Source organism: Epinephelus lanceolatus, chromosome 15, assembly GCF_041903045.1.
Source record: "Epinephelus lanceolatus isolate andai-2023 chromosome 15, ASM4190304v1, whole genome shotgun sequence".
Lineage (NCBI taxonomy): Eukaryota > Metazoa > Chordata > Actinopteri > Perciformes > Serranidae > Epinephelus > Epinephelus lanceolatus.
Window position 1 is genome coordinate 43155368 of NC_135748.1, and position 17476 is coordinate 43172843.

At 39.3% G+C, this 17476-nt stretch overlaps 1 protein-coding gene across 2 annotated transcripts in view; it reads right to left on the reverse strand.

The window, feature by feature from the left end:
- atrn (attractin) overlaps positions 1-9243 on the reverse strand; it is a 225786-nt gene extending 216543 nt beyond the window's left edge. For both annotated transcript variants that reach the window (XM_078175381.1, XM_078175380.1), the window contains exon 1: positions 8762-9243. In XM_078175381.1, the coding sequence (XP_078031507.1) occupies positions 8762-9000 (239 nt within the window). In that variant the 5' untranslated portion in view covers positions 9001-9243. The remainder of the gene's footprint in view (positions 1-8761) is intronic.
- Positions 9244-17476: the final 8233 nt, after the last annotated feature.

Genomic DNA, 17476 nt, shown 5'->3' on the forward strand with positions numbered 1-17476 from the left:
TGTGTTCTGGTTCCCTCAGAATGAGTCGTTTATATCTACACAGGGAGCAGGTCCTCGTCTACAGAGATCACCATGTTGCACCGCCATGTTTCTACAGTAGCCCAAAACAGACAAACCAAACACTAACACTGTTTAAAGTAGTGTCACATATGTTTTAAGCACTGGGGAGGGGCTTTTTTTAAGGGGCATACAACTTTGAGTAGTTGTATTTTATGTTTATTTTACCACCAATTTTTAAAGCCTTTCAAATTTGGGCTAGTCTCCAAATGGTGGGGCTACCCTTTGGCAAGTTTTGAAGAAAATGTGCCTTCCAAATTTGAGCAATTTGCATTCCAAACTTTTGTTGCTATCTTTTGGCAAGTTTTGAAGAAAATGTATCTTCTTAATTTTAGCGATTTGCCTTCCAACTTTGTCCAATTTTCCAATTTTTGGCTTTTGCAAGAAGAAAACGCCTTGAAAATGCCTTGCAAATTTGGGCAATAAACCAATTCTCTGCGATACATTTTTAAAGAAATCATGCCTTGTAAATACAAATGTCCTTTGCATAAAACAATCTTTATTACAAAATCTTAAAAACTCCACTGGTCACTAAACTTTCAAGGGACCGTTTGTCCTGTTTAAAGAAAAAGAAAATAATAAAAACATTTAAAAATCACCTTCAACGTGATGAGCCACACCTGCATGTTTTCTTAAATAATCTGCAAAATGACACCAGTTATCAGCCAGAAACTGTAAAAACAGAATTTTTTGTTGGATTTCTCAATTGCCAACAGTTCTTGGACACATTGTGTGTGACGAACGCTTCCTTCATCAAAGAACAAACAAACAAAACACTCACACAACAATCTGAGCTTAAAATAGTGATATGTGATCAAAATCACTTTATTCTACGTCTCATTTTTGTTTGCACGACAAGAGTTAAAAACTGAGGCTTTTTCCAACTCCAGGATTTCATCTTCAACTTTGACCTTTCAAACATCAAAGGGTAAGTATTAAAAATCTGATAACTCATTTATGGTGGAGGGAGTGTCAAGGAAAAATATCTGGAGCTTCAGGGAGTGTCACACCTCAGCCTCCTCTCTCCTCTGATAAATACAGAAGAGTCCCTGATGGGGATCCAAATAAATAAATGAATAAATGAAATGAAGGAAATGTGTTTGTTGTCTTGTTTTATTGTGAATCAGGGTGAGCTGACAGTTTAAAGGTAAAGACAGTAAGTTAAGGTTTGGTTTGTGGGTGGAGCACAACTTGATTTTGCAGACATCTGTCGTACTGTCACAAACATCAGGAACATATCTGCATTGATACTGTGATATTGATTTCAGCCATGTTGCCCAGACTGTCAGAGATCACCTCTCTGAGTCCCGTGGGAAAGAGTCACACACTCACAACCACAAGTTCATAATATCCTCAGATTAAAAACAAATCTGATCCTGATGCCATAAAACAACAACAGAACACACTCGTCTGTTTCTGTCCCGCCTCCTTCATATTGATTTTGGCCCTCATGGCGAGTGGGGACTCCATCTTGGCAGGACGCTGCCACAGAAAGCTGCTTTTACCAGCATTCAGCCGGCCTTGTATGGTGGCATTGTCTGTATGCTAAACACGGCCGTGGACCGCAGACTCTCCCCGAAAAACTATCGGCCCTTTGACCGCGGGAACAAAACAACACAGGCCTGATCCCGGGCAGATCTGGCACCACGCAGCTCAAAGTTTACCATCGCATTTAATGATAATTAGCCCGACGGAGCATCGCTGATAACGCTGCACGCTGTGGCGCAGGAGAGCTGAGGCCTTTTACTGTGATGTCAGAGCCCTGCGGTGTTATTAGTGAGGCTCAGGGTCAGACTATCAGTCCTCCAGCAAACAGGAAACAGCACCACAACCTCTCCGACAGACTCCATCTTTACACTCTCCTACACAGCTGAGGTTCAGAATAGAAACAGATGATTAAACGCCGGTCAGCTGCTTTTAAAAGTTCAGCTGGAGAAGAAACTTAATAACAACCGACAAAACTAAAGTTCAGCTTTAATAATCCCCACAGGGGCCGCTCATCCTCGGCCCTCGGCCCTGTAGGCAGTGCCAACACTGTGCTCAGACACCAACTCCAGATACAAAGAGATGGCTCAGATATGTTAGAAGTAGGGTTGTATGGGGTACTTTTACACAGACAGTATATCACCTACAGCACATGTCAGTGGGCACGCCCCAGTGTGGAGAAGCAGGAAGGAGTGTGACATGGAGGCTAATCTGCTGCTGTGGACGAGTCAGTGACAAGATGTGTTTTAGCCACCTAAATAAATCAATATCAGTTTAAGTGTACACTATATTGAGAGCATTTTCACTGCTTTACCTTAACGTCAGACAAGCGACCAATGAAATCTTGCCGACTAATGACCGTCCTGGTCGACTGTCTGGGGGCAGCTCTAACAACGTGATCTTTTATGAACCATAACCAAACTGTGAACTTGTTTTAATGGCGTCACAGTGGTTCTTAACTCTGACAATCAAATGTCTCAGCAACTAATCACATTTTCAAAAACGACAATGATTCAGTGATGAAAATAATCCCTGACAGCAGCTTCAGCTCCACCTGAACCAGGACTTCCAGGCCAACATCTGAGCCGCCACGTTACCCAGGATGCAGCTGGTGGCCAGTGATGATTTCCCCACAGTGACAAACCGTTCCAATTAATACCTGAGTGCAACGAGCTCGCAGATTTTAAACCACGACCAAGACGAGCTCTTTCATCCAGAGAGCACTCAGCCCTGTCGTTGAAGCATTAGCAGCTCAGCAGCCTCATTCAGCTGCCTCCATTTTACCTGTTCGGATATGCTCGCCGATCAGCCGTGCTAATGTGCAAATAGTTCCAGCTTCCCTTTCCTTGACCGTGACCGATTTCCAGGGATGCATAACACCGCAGGCCCCTACCAGCTCCGCTTTACGACCTGGCAGGCTGGCACTGCGCTGACACAGCACGACACACAAGATCACGTTTTCAAAAAGAGGAAAAAACGTCTGCTTCTCCTAAAACACACATTAAGCAGAGGCCTGGCAGCAGGACGCACTCTGACGGACATGTTGGAGCTCAACACACAAATGCTAGCTCATCACAATGTTGGAACAAGATCAGCTCGCTAAAGAATGAAAAAAGACAGAAAGCAGATGTGTAACATTTCTGTCTGAGGTCGACCCGAGGAAGTCAGTTCTGATTAAATGCTTCTTTGTGTTCTTGTGTATAAAACAGTGTACTGATCACTGATTTAGTCCAAATGAAGTTGTCGTCAAGTTCAGGAGACAGTTTTCCTCAGCAGAGCATCACTAACGCAAACTCCAGTCATGCGAAGTGTCACAGAGGACGAGACGTGTTGCACAGACTGTCTCAAGATTCTCACTGACATCTGACATCTGCACACTGCCATGTTTGTAACGCAGCTATAACGCAGGACATCACTGTGTTTTGAATAGATCACACTGGGGCCCACACAGTGTGCAGAGAGGGTGCGAGACAGAGACAGAGAGGACGGGGTCGTTCTCTCCTCCCACTTCTCAGATGTTCCCGCCGTCAGACCGTCAGCACTAACCTCGATGTCTCGGCTGTAAAAACGCAGAGTGCTTTCAGTGTGTGTGCGTGCGTTTGACCTCTGACCTGCTGTCATCCTTTTATAACAGTTATCTGAACGTGTCAGTGGGTCAAACATCATCAGGTCACCTGCTGTATCTCAGAGTCACGTAAAACACTGAAAGACACAAACAGTCAAACACTGAACCCTGAGCCACGCTTTCTGCTGATCTGCAGCGGCCAGTGCCTCCATGCACACTCAGCTGAGGGGACGCCACAACTCACCGTCCTCACAATACAACCACAGGGAGCGCTGTGTCTTCAGACATAACCTGACTGTGAATAAATAACCGTAACTGTCTATAAAAACACAAAGTAAAATAAAGCGACTAATGCCCAAAATATTAGATGATTCATGACAGAAAAATAACAGCTGTTGCGTCTCTGAACAGATGAATCAAAACACAACATGGTCCAACAGGATGTACCAACATGCACACGTCACTGTGGTTAAATTAAAGGAGAGTTCACCCAAATATTCTCAACTGTTGTCTGCTGCACTGGCACATGGATGCATTTACAAAAACTAAAAACAAGATCACGTTAAAATATGCAGCCGACATTTATACACAACAAGTCAGTGTGAGCTCCTTAACTATTGGAGTTAATGTGATAACGTGATCATTTAATTATTTCATATGAACGTGACCTTATTATTCTTATTAACACGCCATTAATAAACAGTCAGACATTATTGTTCATCATCCACTAGATTAATCATTAAAAGTAGAAACTGTATTCTGTTTGTTTTCAGTGCGTCAGGAGTTTCAGATTCAGACTTTATTAATCCCACCAGGTCCAATTTGTCTGAACAGCTGACCGTGCACACACACACACTGTAACATACAGTAACATGCAGTAACACACAGACACCACAGGAGTAGTGAATAAAAATAAAAAATATGTCGAGGAGTTCAGCAAAATAAAGGAATCTATAAATAGTAAAAGACGTTAATAAACTGATTAGCAATAAAAGAGATTTAAAAAAAATGCTAAAAAATATTTACAGAGAATTAAAAAGACAAACTGCAGAGGGAATGAAAGATTTTGAACAGCAGTCAGTTTTATAAGAAGGTAAAACGTAACGACATCCTGAGAAAATTCACCTGCAAGGAAATATTTTCCAGAAGAAGCTAAAATACTGGCAGCTCTCTGGAGGATCTGTTGATTGCAGAAAGCAGTCACCTCCCGTTGTGTCACTGCTGTCTGATCTTAGAGCAGATTTCACTGAGTCTATTTAGACAGTTTGTGTCTTTGAATGTGAAACCAGCAGATAAATGAAAAACAACAGGCTCTCCATAAAAGACTGATAGAAACATCGGAGGATGACGGGACTGATGGGAAAGGATTTAGTTTAATTCTCTGTTACCTCGCTTCACAGTATCTGAAGTGTTTACAGCTAATTTAAGATGTTCATCAATAAAGGTTCCTAAATATTTGTAAGAGGTAACGCTCTCACTAACAGAGGAGTTCACCACAAACAAAACTCTACAGGTGTTATTTGATAAATAATATGAAATAAATCAATAATACGACAATATTATTATTTAGATAAATAATATTATAGTACAACAACACATGTTTTCAGAACACTGTGTTTATTATGACAAAAACAAAAGTTAATTTATTAAATTTAATGTATTCTAACATCTGATTTCTTCCATTCAAATAAATATTGTTAATGATATGTCACATGTAATCATGTTTAAATAATGTGGGTGATTAACAGACGGATGTACGTTTAATATTTAAACATTTGGTGGGTTTAGTCCAAACAGTCTCTGAGTAACTGAGAAATGCAAAAAGTGTCGGTACTGGGTGGAAGAGGGGATGTTCACACCATTTGTTACCCTCTCTGTACCTGTAACACAAAACATGTACTGATACTGATCCCAAAAAGTGTTGCTGCTGTCCCCAGTCTCCCCTATTTTCTACTGTGTGTGTGTGTGTGTGTGTGTGTGTGTGTTACAGTGATGCTGACATGGACTCACTGCATCATCTTAAATATTCTTTAAGTGACATGAAGACTTTAAATGTCTGTAATGTTACAGGACGGCACACGATAGCAGAACTCCTGACTGTATGACAGCTGGTTGTCTGAAGACATTCTGGGTTCACTTCAGTAAAATGTCCAATTTTACCTGAATGCATCAAGTAGGGGAGACTGGGGACAGATGCAACACTTCTTGCTCAGTTACTCTGAGATTATTTGGTCTCCAGCTGGTCCAGATGTCTCCTCAGTCATTAGTTCAGAGTCCACACTGTTTAATAAACTCAGTGTCACACTTGTGTTTAGACATGTCGTCGAGTTAGTTTGCTGTCTCTGTTGAGAAGCTTTCTGTTAGTCAGTCACTCTACAAGAAGAAAGGGCATTTCAAAATAAAAGCTGTGTGTGAGAAACTCACTGTAATTAAAATAAAGTGTTTTTTACAAACATGACATGTTCACAAGTCAGCTGCTGTCCATTCACAATAAACATGTGACCCACTTTTAAACTGCGACCCACCAGTTGGGAACCACAACCTAAAGTTTATGTATCAAACTTCTGTCTAACATCTGTCTATTAATTACACACCATTTATACATCATTACATGTGACATATCATTTATGATATTTATTTGAATGGACGAAGTCAGATGCTGCAACATGTTGAAAATAAAATAAATTTAACAAATTAACTTCTGTTTTTGTCTCCATATGCACAGTGTGCTGAACACATGTGCTCTACTATAATATTATTTATTTAGTATTATTTATCAAATAACAATTATACACTTTTGTTTGTGGTAAACTCCTCTAGTAACCCTCCTCTTCCTCACTGCTGACACATAATAACAGAATAAAATTTCTACTTTTATTTATTCAGCGTATGATAAACAGTGATGGTTCACTATTTACTACACAATTGTGTTTTTGGTTGCTGAGTTAATGTTATGATCATTTCATTATTTCATATCAACGTAACCTTTTTATTGTGATCTGGGTTAGAGATCAGCAGCAGTTTCCAGTCACAGTGAAGTGTTTCTACAGTCCCAGCTGGACGAGGACATTTAACTGGCCTACTGTCCTTGTCCCAGTATACAAGCACGGGAGGGGAATCCATTTATTGAGCCAAGTATGTGCGTTTAATGCTATTGGACTTCCGGGTCAAAGCCCGGGGCGGAAACTGTGGAGCATGCTCAGAGCGCCTCAGCCAGTTTGGGTCTGATTGACTGTATACATGCAGGAGTCACATGATCTGGGTGTGTTAGTCCCACTGTGACACATTCACTGCAGGACCATTTCACTCACACTGACATGTTTACAGGGATTTATATAAATCTGTTTTCTCTGTTGTCATGAAAACAGACTGAGTGACATGTGCATGTAGGAAAATACTGTTGTGTGGTTTCTTCTTATACAGACGCTTAGCTTAGCTAACATTATATCAGACGGGACAGAGCATCATGTGACCTGGACACACACTAACCACGTCACTTAGAAAAAACAAAACAATGATTCAAACTAAATAAGGTTTATAAAACAATGCGTAGGATTTATACTAAAAAATTAGGGTTGCATGATAATGGATTTTTTTCCGATATGTAACAACCTATTTGACCAATAACCGATACAGATATCGATATATACACTTTTCCCCCACCTAATATTAGTGATCATCAAGTCTCTTGATGCACAATGACGGTCCAGCAGCTGATGGAAACATGAAATACAAAAGTTTGTAAAAATGTGAAATTGTGCAAAATAAGATAAAGCATGGTGTTCACTTTAAAAATTCATTATCGGCTGATACCGATGATGTGCTGCTATTATTGTGCAACTCTAATGTGCGTACGGACAAAAGCCAAAAATGGCGCCAAAAAATACTGTGCAGTTTCTACAGTCAGGCTTCACCTCAGCACCTTTGTGGCCAATTCACTGTCGCCAAAATGTTCATAAGCCTGGGTCAAAGTTTCTCCCGTCAAGGCTGTTCTGTGTAATAATCAGTCATTTTTATTGTTTTTTCTGAACTAAAAAACATCAAATCGTCGACATAATACAGCCGAATAAAAACTGAAAAATAGGATACAAAGACTGAAGAGGTGACACAGCTGTATAGTTGGACAGAAGACAACACTGAAACAAACTGACTGAAATAAAATTAACAATACTAAACAATAAAAGACATAAATAAATAAATTCAAATTGATTTTTAAGGATGTGAGGCAGCGTGTCATCGTACAGCTGCCCGTCAGGTCTGTTTTATTAGATCACAACTTCAGCTCGTTATGTGCGACACTTATAAGTGAGAGCTCCGGACAGTGTGACCAAAATACTGCTAACAAAAAAAAATGACTTTCATAACTCCAAAAACATTTTTACAATAAATGCAGCAGCAGCAGATGTTGGATGTTAGGGGCTTCCTTGGAAGTTTTGGGACCACATTATCTCAGACCTATAAAAATGTTTTATGTAAAGCACATTTGACAGCTGTTAACAACGTAGTAAGATCTTCGGTGACTGGCTGCTGATATTTAAAGAGTCCAAGATATAAAATCTAAAGGTGGGAATCACCAGAGGCTCCACCATACGATGTTATCACCATACATCAGTCATGATATAATATTAATTTGATTTTAAATGTGTTGTGATATATTGCCTTTTAAAACTGTAAATGATGTCCCTGAAAAGAAAACTTTGTAAATGTCAACAGTTTAATTGAATTAGAACGTTTTATTTGCATTTTATTTGCAGCAAAATGTTTGTGGTGAACCAAAAAAGCAATTTACTATATTATTCTACCTGAAGTTTAATTTGAATTTGACATATTAATAATTAATATAATTTAAAAAATAAATAATTGGTGTCTGTGTGATGACACAATATTGACACACACAACCATCGCGATATGGTGTTAAATTGAATTTGTTCCTCATCTCTAATAAAACCTGATCAGTCCCAGTTCACCTGCTGAACCACATCACCTGACCCTGACAGTGGTGATGGTCTCTCAGGTGAGCTCTCTGACTAACACACCTGTCTCTGAGCTCACACACACACCGGGCCCACAGCATCACACACACACACACACACACACACACACACCATCAGAACCTCGAGACAGACAGGAGCAGCTTTATCCGGATCACTGTACCTGAATCTCCCTCCGCAGTGCTGGCATTGGTCCCCGACCCAGCCGGGGAAGCACACACAGTTCCCGGTGGCGGTGTTACACTGTCCGTTCATACACGGTTTGTCGCATTCCTTCGCCTCGGTGAAGCCGGGCAGCCCGGACAGCAGCCCGATAACGGACAGCAGCAGCGCGGTGGTCAGCATCAGCAGGCTCCGGCCCCGGCCAGAGCCCGAGCAGGCCCGCCGCGTCGCCCCGTACATTCTCTCACAAAAGATGGCTGCTAAAGGCAAAGAGCTCCGCTGCTTCGGGGGACGGAGGCTCAACGAGAGGCCGCTCGCTGTGCTTCGTGTGTCGGCGCGGAGCGGCGGGTTCCCGGGACGTAACGTTTAGTGTGTTCGGTGAGGCTGCTGATCGCTGGGTCCTCCGTTTACATCTTTCCAGTGGTTCCGTTTCCCCAGCGCCGCACCAAGCCGCATATTGACATCCGGAAGTGACGTGTGGCAACGGAAATGCGCAACCAGGGGGAGGCGAAGCGCGCAGGACTTTAAACTTTTATTTTGAAAACAGAGGGCAGAAATCCCGCCTTTTTACAGGCTAACGTTAGCATGTTAGCTTCTTTCACACAATGATTTATACTTTATTTGTATTTTAAAATCACACATTTAATCTGTTGAATAAATCACTTTAAAAAACATAAAAACAATCTTTCTGAATCCTGTGAGTTCTGTGATACCGACACAGAAACAATCACACCTTTACGTAACCCCTTAAAGACCTGACAAATAAGAAAGAAAGAAACTTAAAACTTCTACTGTTAAAACAGACAGCAGAAATCGCACCTTTTTACAAGCTATTGTTAGCATGTTAGCTTCTTTTACATAATTTATAACTTATTTATATTTAACAATCACACAATAAATCTGTCCAACAAGTCACTTTTTAAAAAAACATTACAGAAACAATTAGACATTTATTTTATGACTAAAGTTATTTTAAATTCTTTTGTGGAACTAAGATGAATCAGAGAAAGCAGGTGTTATTTTTTATTGTGGAGAAATGATGTGGACAGACGTAATGTCTTTATTTTATTTTATAAGTTTTTCATCCATAAATGCAAATTATCTGAGAGGAAATTCAATATTCACCACTTTAAACATGAAGCCTACTTTGTAACACTAAAATAACTGACAAATAAGAAAGAAAGAAACTTAAAACTTCTATTTTGAAAACAGAGAGCAGAAATTCAGCCTTGTTACAAGCTAACATTAGCATGTTAGCTTCTTTCACATAATAATTCCTAAGTTATTTGTATTTTTAAATTACACATTTAATCTGTCCAACAAGTCACTTTTTTAAAAAATATAGAAATGAATCCTGTGAGTTCAGTAATACTGACACAGAAATATTCATTTTATGAATATATTTATGTAAAAATCTTGTGTAGAACAAAGATTAACCCTTTGGGCCAGAATGACGCATAGTGCGTCCAAATTCACACCTGTTCTTCTCTGTGGATTTTCTCCATAACTGTGCGTCATAGCGAGAAGCCACTCATATCACGTGAAACAGCAGAACCGCAGCTTTTTTTTCTGACAAGACCAAGCACTTGTCAAGTAGTTAGTAGTCCAATGTTTGCATAGCCAAAAAAAAAAAAAAGATAAAGTTACACTAAAATTATGTACAACAAAGCGTTCGTACAGCTTTGCCTTTGCACACACATCACTCACGAATGCAGGGTCGAGATGTTAATTTTTCATTGTGGAAAAAAAATGATCCAGACAAACGTCATGAACTGAAACTGTTCTTTGAAACACTAAAAGACCTGATGAATCAAACAGCCATCAGGACTAAAGTCAAAGCCTTAAATACTTTTCTTATTTTTTTAGTAGGCCTATACTTGTTTCCCCCTCTCTTTGTTTCTCCTGTTATTATTTTATGAAGCTTAAAAATAAAACTTAAAACAGAGAGCAGAAATCCTGCCCATTATGAGCTAATGTTAGCCTGTTAGCTGCTTTTATATAATATTATTATTTTTAATTAATTTTATATTTTCTCTGTAAGATTAAACATTGTACTGGAATAGTTTGTGTCTTTATTCTGAGCTGAGTTTATTGTACTGTCTCCATGATGCTTTGACAGGGCATGTGTTTGTATAATAAGGGACTGTTCATTATCGTGAGGGACTTATTTTTTTACTCCCTAAAAAAAGAAAACAAATTAAACCTCTACCAGCTGTAGTGTGTTTTATCTCTGTCTATGGAGGAACTGATGGAAGGTTAAACTTTTTTTTTTTTTTGACCTTGCCTTTTAGGGCTTCCAAACTCCTGTGTATCCCTTTAGCCTTGAAAATGTGTTGTACATGTTCCCTTTTGTACAGGTTATTTATACTTGTAAGATGTCTTAGGAGAGAGAAATCAAGGTGCATCTCTTGAAGTGGGTTTACTGGTAAATGTCTTTATTATGAGAAATAAAGTTGTCAAATAAAAACAAAATGATGTCTAAGCATGAAATTAAATTATTGAGCAAAGAATAAGTCGTTTGGCTAAATAGTCATAACTCATGAACCACTTACTGGTTTTAACTGCATCTTCTCAGGGTCTTCATCAGCAAAAATGAAACGCGAGCAACAGTAAGTGACTGTTTGTTATTTATGAGGGGGCGGGGAGGTGCAAAAAGGGGGTGGCATGTTAATTAATATTTAAAGCACTAAGGGTGTATTTATGATTTTTACTTTGGCCTAGGGGAGGGGCATACAATTTTAAATGGATGTATTTCGTATGTATTTAACCGCAGGTTTGGAAGGCGTGTTTTCTTGAAAAAGACAATATTACACCATTTATCACAGGAAGTGTAAGAAGTGAATTATTGTTGCTTTTTCAGTTTTCCAACAGTCTTCGGACACATCATGTGTGACAAACGCTGTAAACATAACGTGCTTCAATAGTGACATTTCATCAAATTTACTTTGTTCTTTGTCTCATTTAAAATTTGTCCAAAAATTCAGATTCAGATTCAGATTCAGAATACTTTATTAATCCCCGGGGGGAAATTGTTTTTGCTCCAATGCTCCGTGCAAAGTAGAAATAGAAATACAGCATGAATGGAAACACGAGGTGAAAAGAGAGAAGGTAAAAGATGAAGATATAAATAAATACTAAAATAGACAATGAAATAAATAAATAAAATATTAAAGTAGACATTAAAATAAAATAAAAATAAAGTGTTTGTACAAGAGTGAAAAACTGAGGAACTTTTTCCAACTCCAGGGGTCGTATTCACAAAGCTTCCTCACACTAAGAGTCTCTTAAAGACAAGATTCTAAGAAAATTCTTAGAATTTTGACCTTTTCATGGAGTTTCTCCTTAAAGTTAAGACTGGGTCCTTGTCAAGATAAAAGTTATTCAAAGAGCATCTTAGACATTAAAGGTTCTGGTTCTTGTTCAGAAACTTTTTAAAATAGATCCGCATTGCGCATTTTCCTACCATCCAAAACTTCAAAATGTTTCCTCGTCCGTTCAGAAGTGCGTCTTCTGCTTCTCAGCAGCCATGGTGTTTGTTTGTTTGTTTTCCCGGGAGTTACTGCGCTGCCGCTACGTCATCTCCTTCTTCTTCCGAGTGAAAGCCCGCGAAAGAAAAAGTGGTACATGCACAGAATGCCGAGTCCAACTTCAGTTGGACTAAGTGGCTACACGCTGCAATAATTTGATTTTCTCAAGCTGCATGTAAACGTACTGACTGATTGGTTGTTCTTGTTCATGTGAGGTGGATCCTTCCATGTGCCACTGGGAGCAGTGGAAGGATTTTTTCTACAGATTATCCGTGTCATGTACTGCTGTCAGGACAGAGTCACAGTTTCAGCAAATACGACAAAAACATATTTTTTTTAAAGTTACTAGCTGTAGCTTTAATGTTGTGTTCACGCTAAATGCAATGTGAATTTTAATGTTATTTGCGCAAGTTTGAACGTGAGAATGTTTTGTGTTGACACGCTTCATACATGTGAAATTGCTGAATCAATGAATGAACTTCTGCAGGTGTGTCCACAGTGAGTGTGTTTACAAGGTCTTTAGTATCCCGGTTTTGATTGGGTTTTTTAAGTATCCCGTTTTTGTGTTTGTGCATGTAAACACCATATCCCACATTCAGAAACCGGGTTATGCCCTTTCCCCGGTTTCAAGAAACCTGGTTTTGCCACCTGGAGTACTCCGATAGAAGCCGGGATACTGGAGCATGTATACGCCTTATCCCGGTCTCTGACGGCTGCCCGCTGTGTGCGCAGGCGCCGGAGTGACGCACCAGATATACAAGCAGCATGACGGCAACGAGAGCTTCCCATTTTTGGTGCGACGAAGAGACTGAATTTTGCCTGAAAATGATGAAAGAACTCAACATGACTACATGTTTAGACGGCAGAAGACACAGAAATGCTGATCTATTCAAGTCTGTTGTGGACAAGCTACGTGACGCTGGTTTTCCACCTCGCTCAGCCCACTAGAAGCCACAGACGTCTCATTTTTGTCTTACTTCTAAATATAATAAATATATCACATTTCCCGCTCAATCTGTTGTTAACAAAAGACATAAAAGACATAAGACACGCCTGCGCAGATAGGATGCAGTGATCAGAAAACAGGTTACTGGTATTTATCATGTATACAGGGATATGAATAACCGGGTTTCTCTGTGTTCCATGTAAACATCATATCCCGGATATGCTCAAAGCCGGGATACTAAAGACCTTGTAAACACAGTCAATGAGCACGTTTACATGCGCACAATAATCAGATCAGGGAATAATCAGGTAATGGTAATAATCCGATTTGACGCATTTACGTGCATTTCAATAATCTGATAATCAGAAAAACCTGGTTTACATGATTCAGTCCTTCAGTTGGATTTCTGCTCAAGTACATGACATAAAACTCAAACTTCCTGTTACAATAGATACTCATATCCTTGAAAAACCTTGAAAAGTACACAAGTCATATATTTGCAGAATAAAGCACTCATCATGCTGACAGCTTATATTCTTACAGTACTGTTTGTTTTTATCATTAACAAATACATGTGAGAGCATTCTAATGTGTAGTTTATCAATGTGGAGCCAGTTTTACATACTTTGGGTAGATTCGGAGTAAAAGTACTGCAAAGTGCAATATACAAGTGTATTGTATATAAACTTGTCACACAAAGTGCATAACATATAAGTAAGATAAAATAAAAGTGACAATTTAAACACTGAGAATATAAAAATATATTATTTTATGTAAAATCTTTATCTGAAAGGAAACAAAAACTGTCAGATTAACGTAGTGGAGTAGAAAGTACAATATTTCCCTCTAAAATGTTGTGGAGTGGGAGTATAAAATAGCAAGACCTGAAAGAAACCAGATTAAAGGGTATACATGCACCAAATAATCTGACTATTGGGGAAAAAGCTAGATGTGTTTATCTGATTTCTCGTAATCAGATAATGGCTTTTATCTGATAAAGCCTATCGGATTATGCTGTTTACATGACCACTTGAATAATCAGGTAACTCCAGAAATCAGATAATGATTGGTTTATTAGTGTGCATGTAAACGCGCTCAGTGTCTCACCTCACCGGAGGATTTCAATGCTGATTGGCTATCGTGGCACAAAATAGTCACTGAAGTTAAGATTTTTCACACCTTGGAAATAAGTGTATGGCATGACATCGTGCTACTGGCTTCATTTACACCGCTGAATTTGATTCACATCCTGTTCATTGCATCCATCATGCTGTCTGGTGGGACTAATCACGTCTTTACATTCACTTGTGCCAATTGTTTTATTTTTTTAATCATTTTTTGCCTTTAATTGACAGGACAGTAAAGTGGAGAGAGAGAGAGAGACAGACAGACAGACAGACAGACATGCAGCAAGGGGCCACAGGCTGGACTCGAACCCGGGCCGCTGCGGCAACAGCCTTGTACATGGGGCGCCTGTTCTGCCACTAAGCCACTGACGCCCCGCCAATTGTTTTATTGATGCCTGGCGAGAGCACAAAATACTAGTGCTGATGATGACGATATATATTGATATATTGAAAGCTTTTGAAAAAGCCAATAAAGCCAATTTAGAAAAGAGTCAAGTCTTTGACTGTTGATAAAATAAAGTGGATGTAGTGATGAACTTGCTTTATTCTAAATCTCCTTCATCCCTCTTCATCACTCACACAGGTGACTTCAATTATCAGGTGTGTCGGTGTGTATGGACGGTGTCCAGCAGAGCTCAAACTAACCGGAACAACTTAAACACCTGTGTGAGTGTAAAGAGCCTTCACTACATGTTAAGTATTTACAGAGCAGGTGAGCTCTCCTCTACGGACTGTCACACAGGCGAATTCATACATCATATGGCTGAACTGTACATGAATCAAAATATCTAAATAAAATGTAATATAGTATAAATATCTTTTTGTATATTTTTTAAACAACTGTAGCTGATTACAATTACCGGTATATTTATATTATAATGAATTACATCCACTTATACTGAACCACACCCACCAACTGTATCACTGTGCAGAAGGAAACGTGCATCTGCTGTTAGCTGTTGGGAAGGTCACCTCTGAAATGTAACAGGGTTACAGATTACATGTGACCCTGTTTAAATGTAGTGAATTACGTAACTATTTTAATAACTTCATCAGAGTAATGTAAATTATTACATTTGATGCCTTTTTAAAAAACTTTCCAACAAGCGTTTTAAACTGGGAAATAAAACTGAAAACTCCAAAAAACATAAATGTAATCACAGTAAACCAGGCGGTGTGAACAACAGAACTCAACACTGATTACTGTCAAACTTTTATTAAGACTTCTTCAGTAAAATGAAGAATATGAAACTTCATATTTTACATGGAAGCTTTTTATCCCCCAAAATATATCTGAATGTCTTTGTAATCATCAACTCTTTGATGAGCAGCTGTAGTTTAATTACCTTTTTTTAACAACTGTAGTGGATTACACTTACATGTATTTTGTAATCTAATTAGGTAACTAGTGGGGCTGCCCTGAAAGTCAGAGATCTGAGTCATCAGTCAACTAAAAGTGTGTTTTTTTATTTGTCAGTGTGCTGTGCAGTGAACTCCTTGAGACATTTTGGTCCCCAGATTTTGCTGCAGAGTGAGCGCTCTTGATCTTCACGCTACCACACAGAGGAGGAGAAACTCTGCACCGTCAGGCTCTGAGATAACATCACCTTTACTTTCTGATTTACAGCTCCGATATTATGACTCACTCTCTGGCTTTTGTTAGAGATCTAGTATTTTAAGCACATTTCTGATGCGTCGTCAGCGCCGTTAGCTTGTTTACGACATTACATGAATGTTGTTGAAACACACTGAATATCCTGTTTAATCTTTAAAACTTTACACGGAAAAAAAAAAATGAGTAGATGCACGCTTCCTTCTGTGGGCTGAAGGTCGGTAGAAAGAAAATAGTTCCTACATAACAAGGTCTGGATTATCTTGAGTAAGAGACGCTGATGTTGAGTTTTTCAAATGTATTTTTTTTTTGGCATTTTAAGCACCACATGCTGAGTGTCCTCTAGTTCCATTATACTGGAGAGAAGGCAGACATCTCTACGGCCGTTATCACCAACACTCTGTAACTCACACCAAAACTATCAGACTGATGAACAGCTCTACAGGTCAGAGGAATAATAGTATGTATTTTTGATTTTGTGGTGAACTGTCCCTTTAACTCTGGCTGTTGTGATCCCGGTCCCGCCCCCACAGACTTGACACCAAGGACACCAAACTGTACAAACGGTATAGAACAGTTTATTAAATTTAGACTTGTAAGAAGTCATCGTATTCCAACGCGCTCCATCGCATGAAGCGCATTCAAAATAACACCAACCCAAACGGATTGATCACGGCATCGAACATAAATAAAGCAAATAAACATATTTACAGTGGAACATGGACAGAAAACAGGGTGTGTGCACAAAACAGGCGACTACACATCCAGACAGATCGTTAGAGGTTCACAACGTGGGTCTGATTTTCAACTGAACTGTGGTCAGGAGGAGGAGGAACACAAGTCAACAAAAGACCTACAGAATCATCACATTTTCTTGGTTTGAGAGAGAAGAAGAGAATCTGGAGGAGAAAACACAAGTGTCGATGATGCTGACTTAAAGGTAGAAGGCTGACGAGCTACTGGAGGTGATTTAGGGTGTGAAAGTTTCCTTCTTTTATGCTGAAAATCCTCCACAAACATTCTCAAAGGACTTTTAGCAAATGTTCCAGATAATTTGTTCAGATAATTCAGGTGATTATGTAAAACAGTGATTTTACAAATGTTGTCAACACGTCAGTAACAGAACCCACGAACTGTAGTTCACAAACTTTCGTCTGAATTTGCAGCTCCAGTTTTCACATTCCCCCTAAACGCCATTATGGAACTTAACTTCCTGTTTCCACCTGTTACGGTGGAGTTCAGTCTGATTTAAACTCTGAGGAGATAATTCTACAACATGAATGACTCGTCTTCAGTGAGCTGAGAGGACGGACGGACGGACGGACGAACATCAGTTTGACTTCCTGTGTGAGACACAGTCGAGACTTTACAGTGATCAAAAAACCCTGAAGAAGAATCAAAAACTGCGTTTAGTAAAATAAAAAAAGAGAAGATCCTTAGAAAAGTACAATCATTGAAAGCACGTTACAATTAGCAGTTTGTGTGTGTGTGAAGTTACAAACGG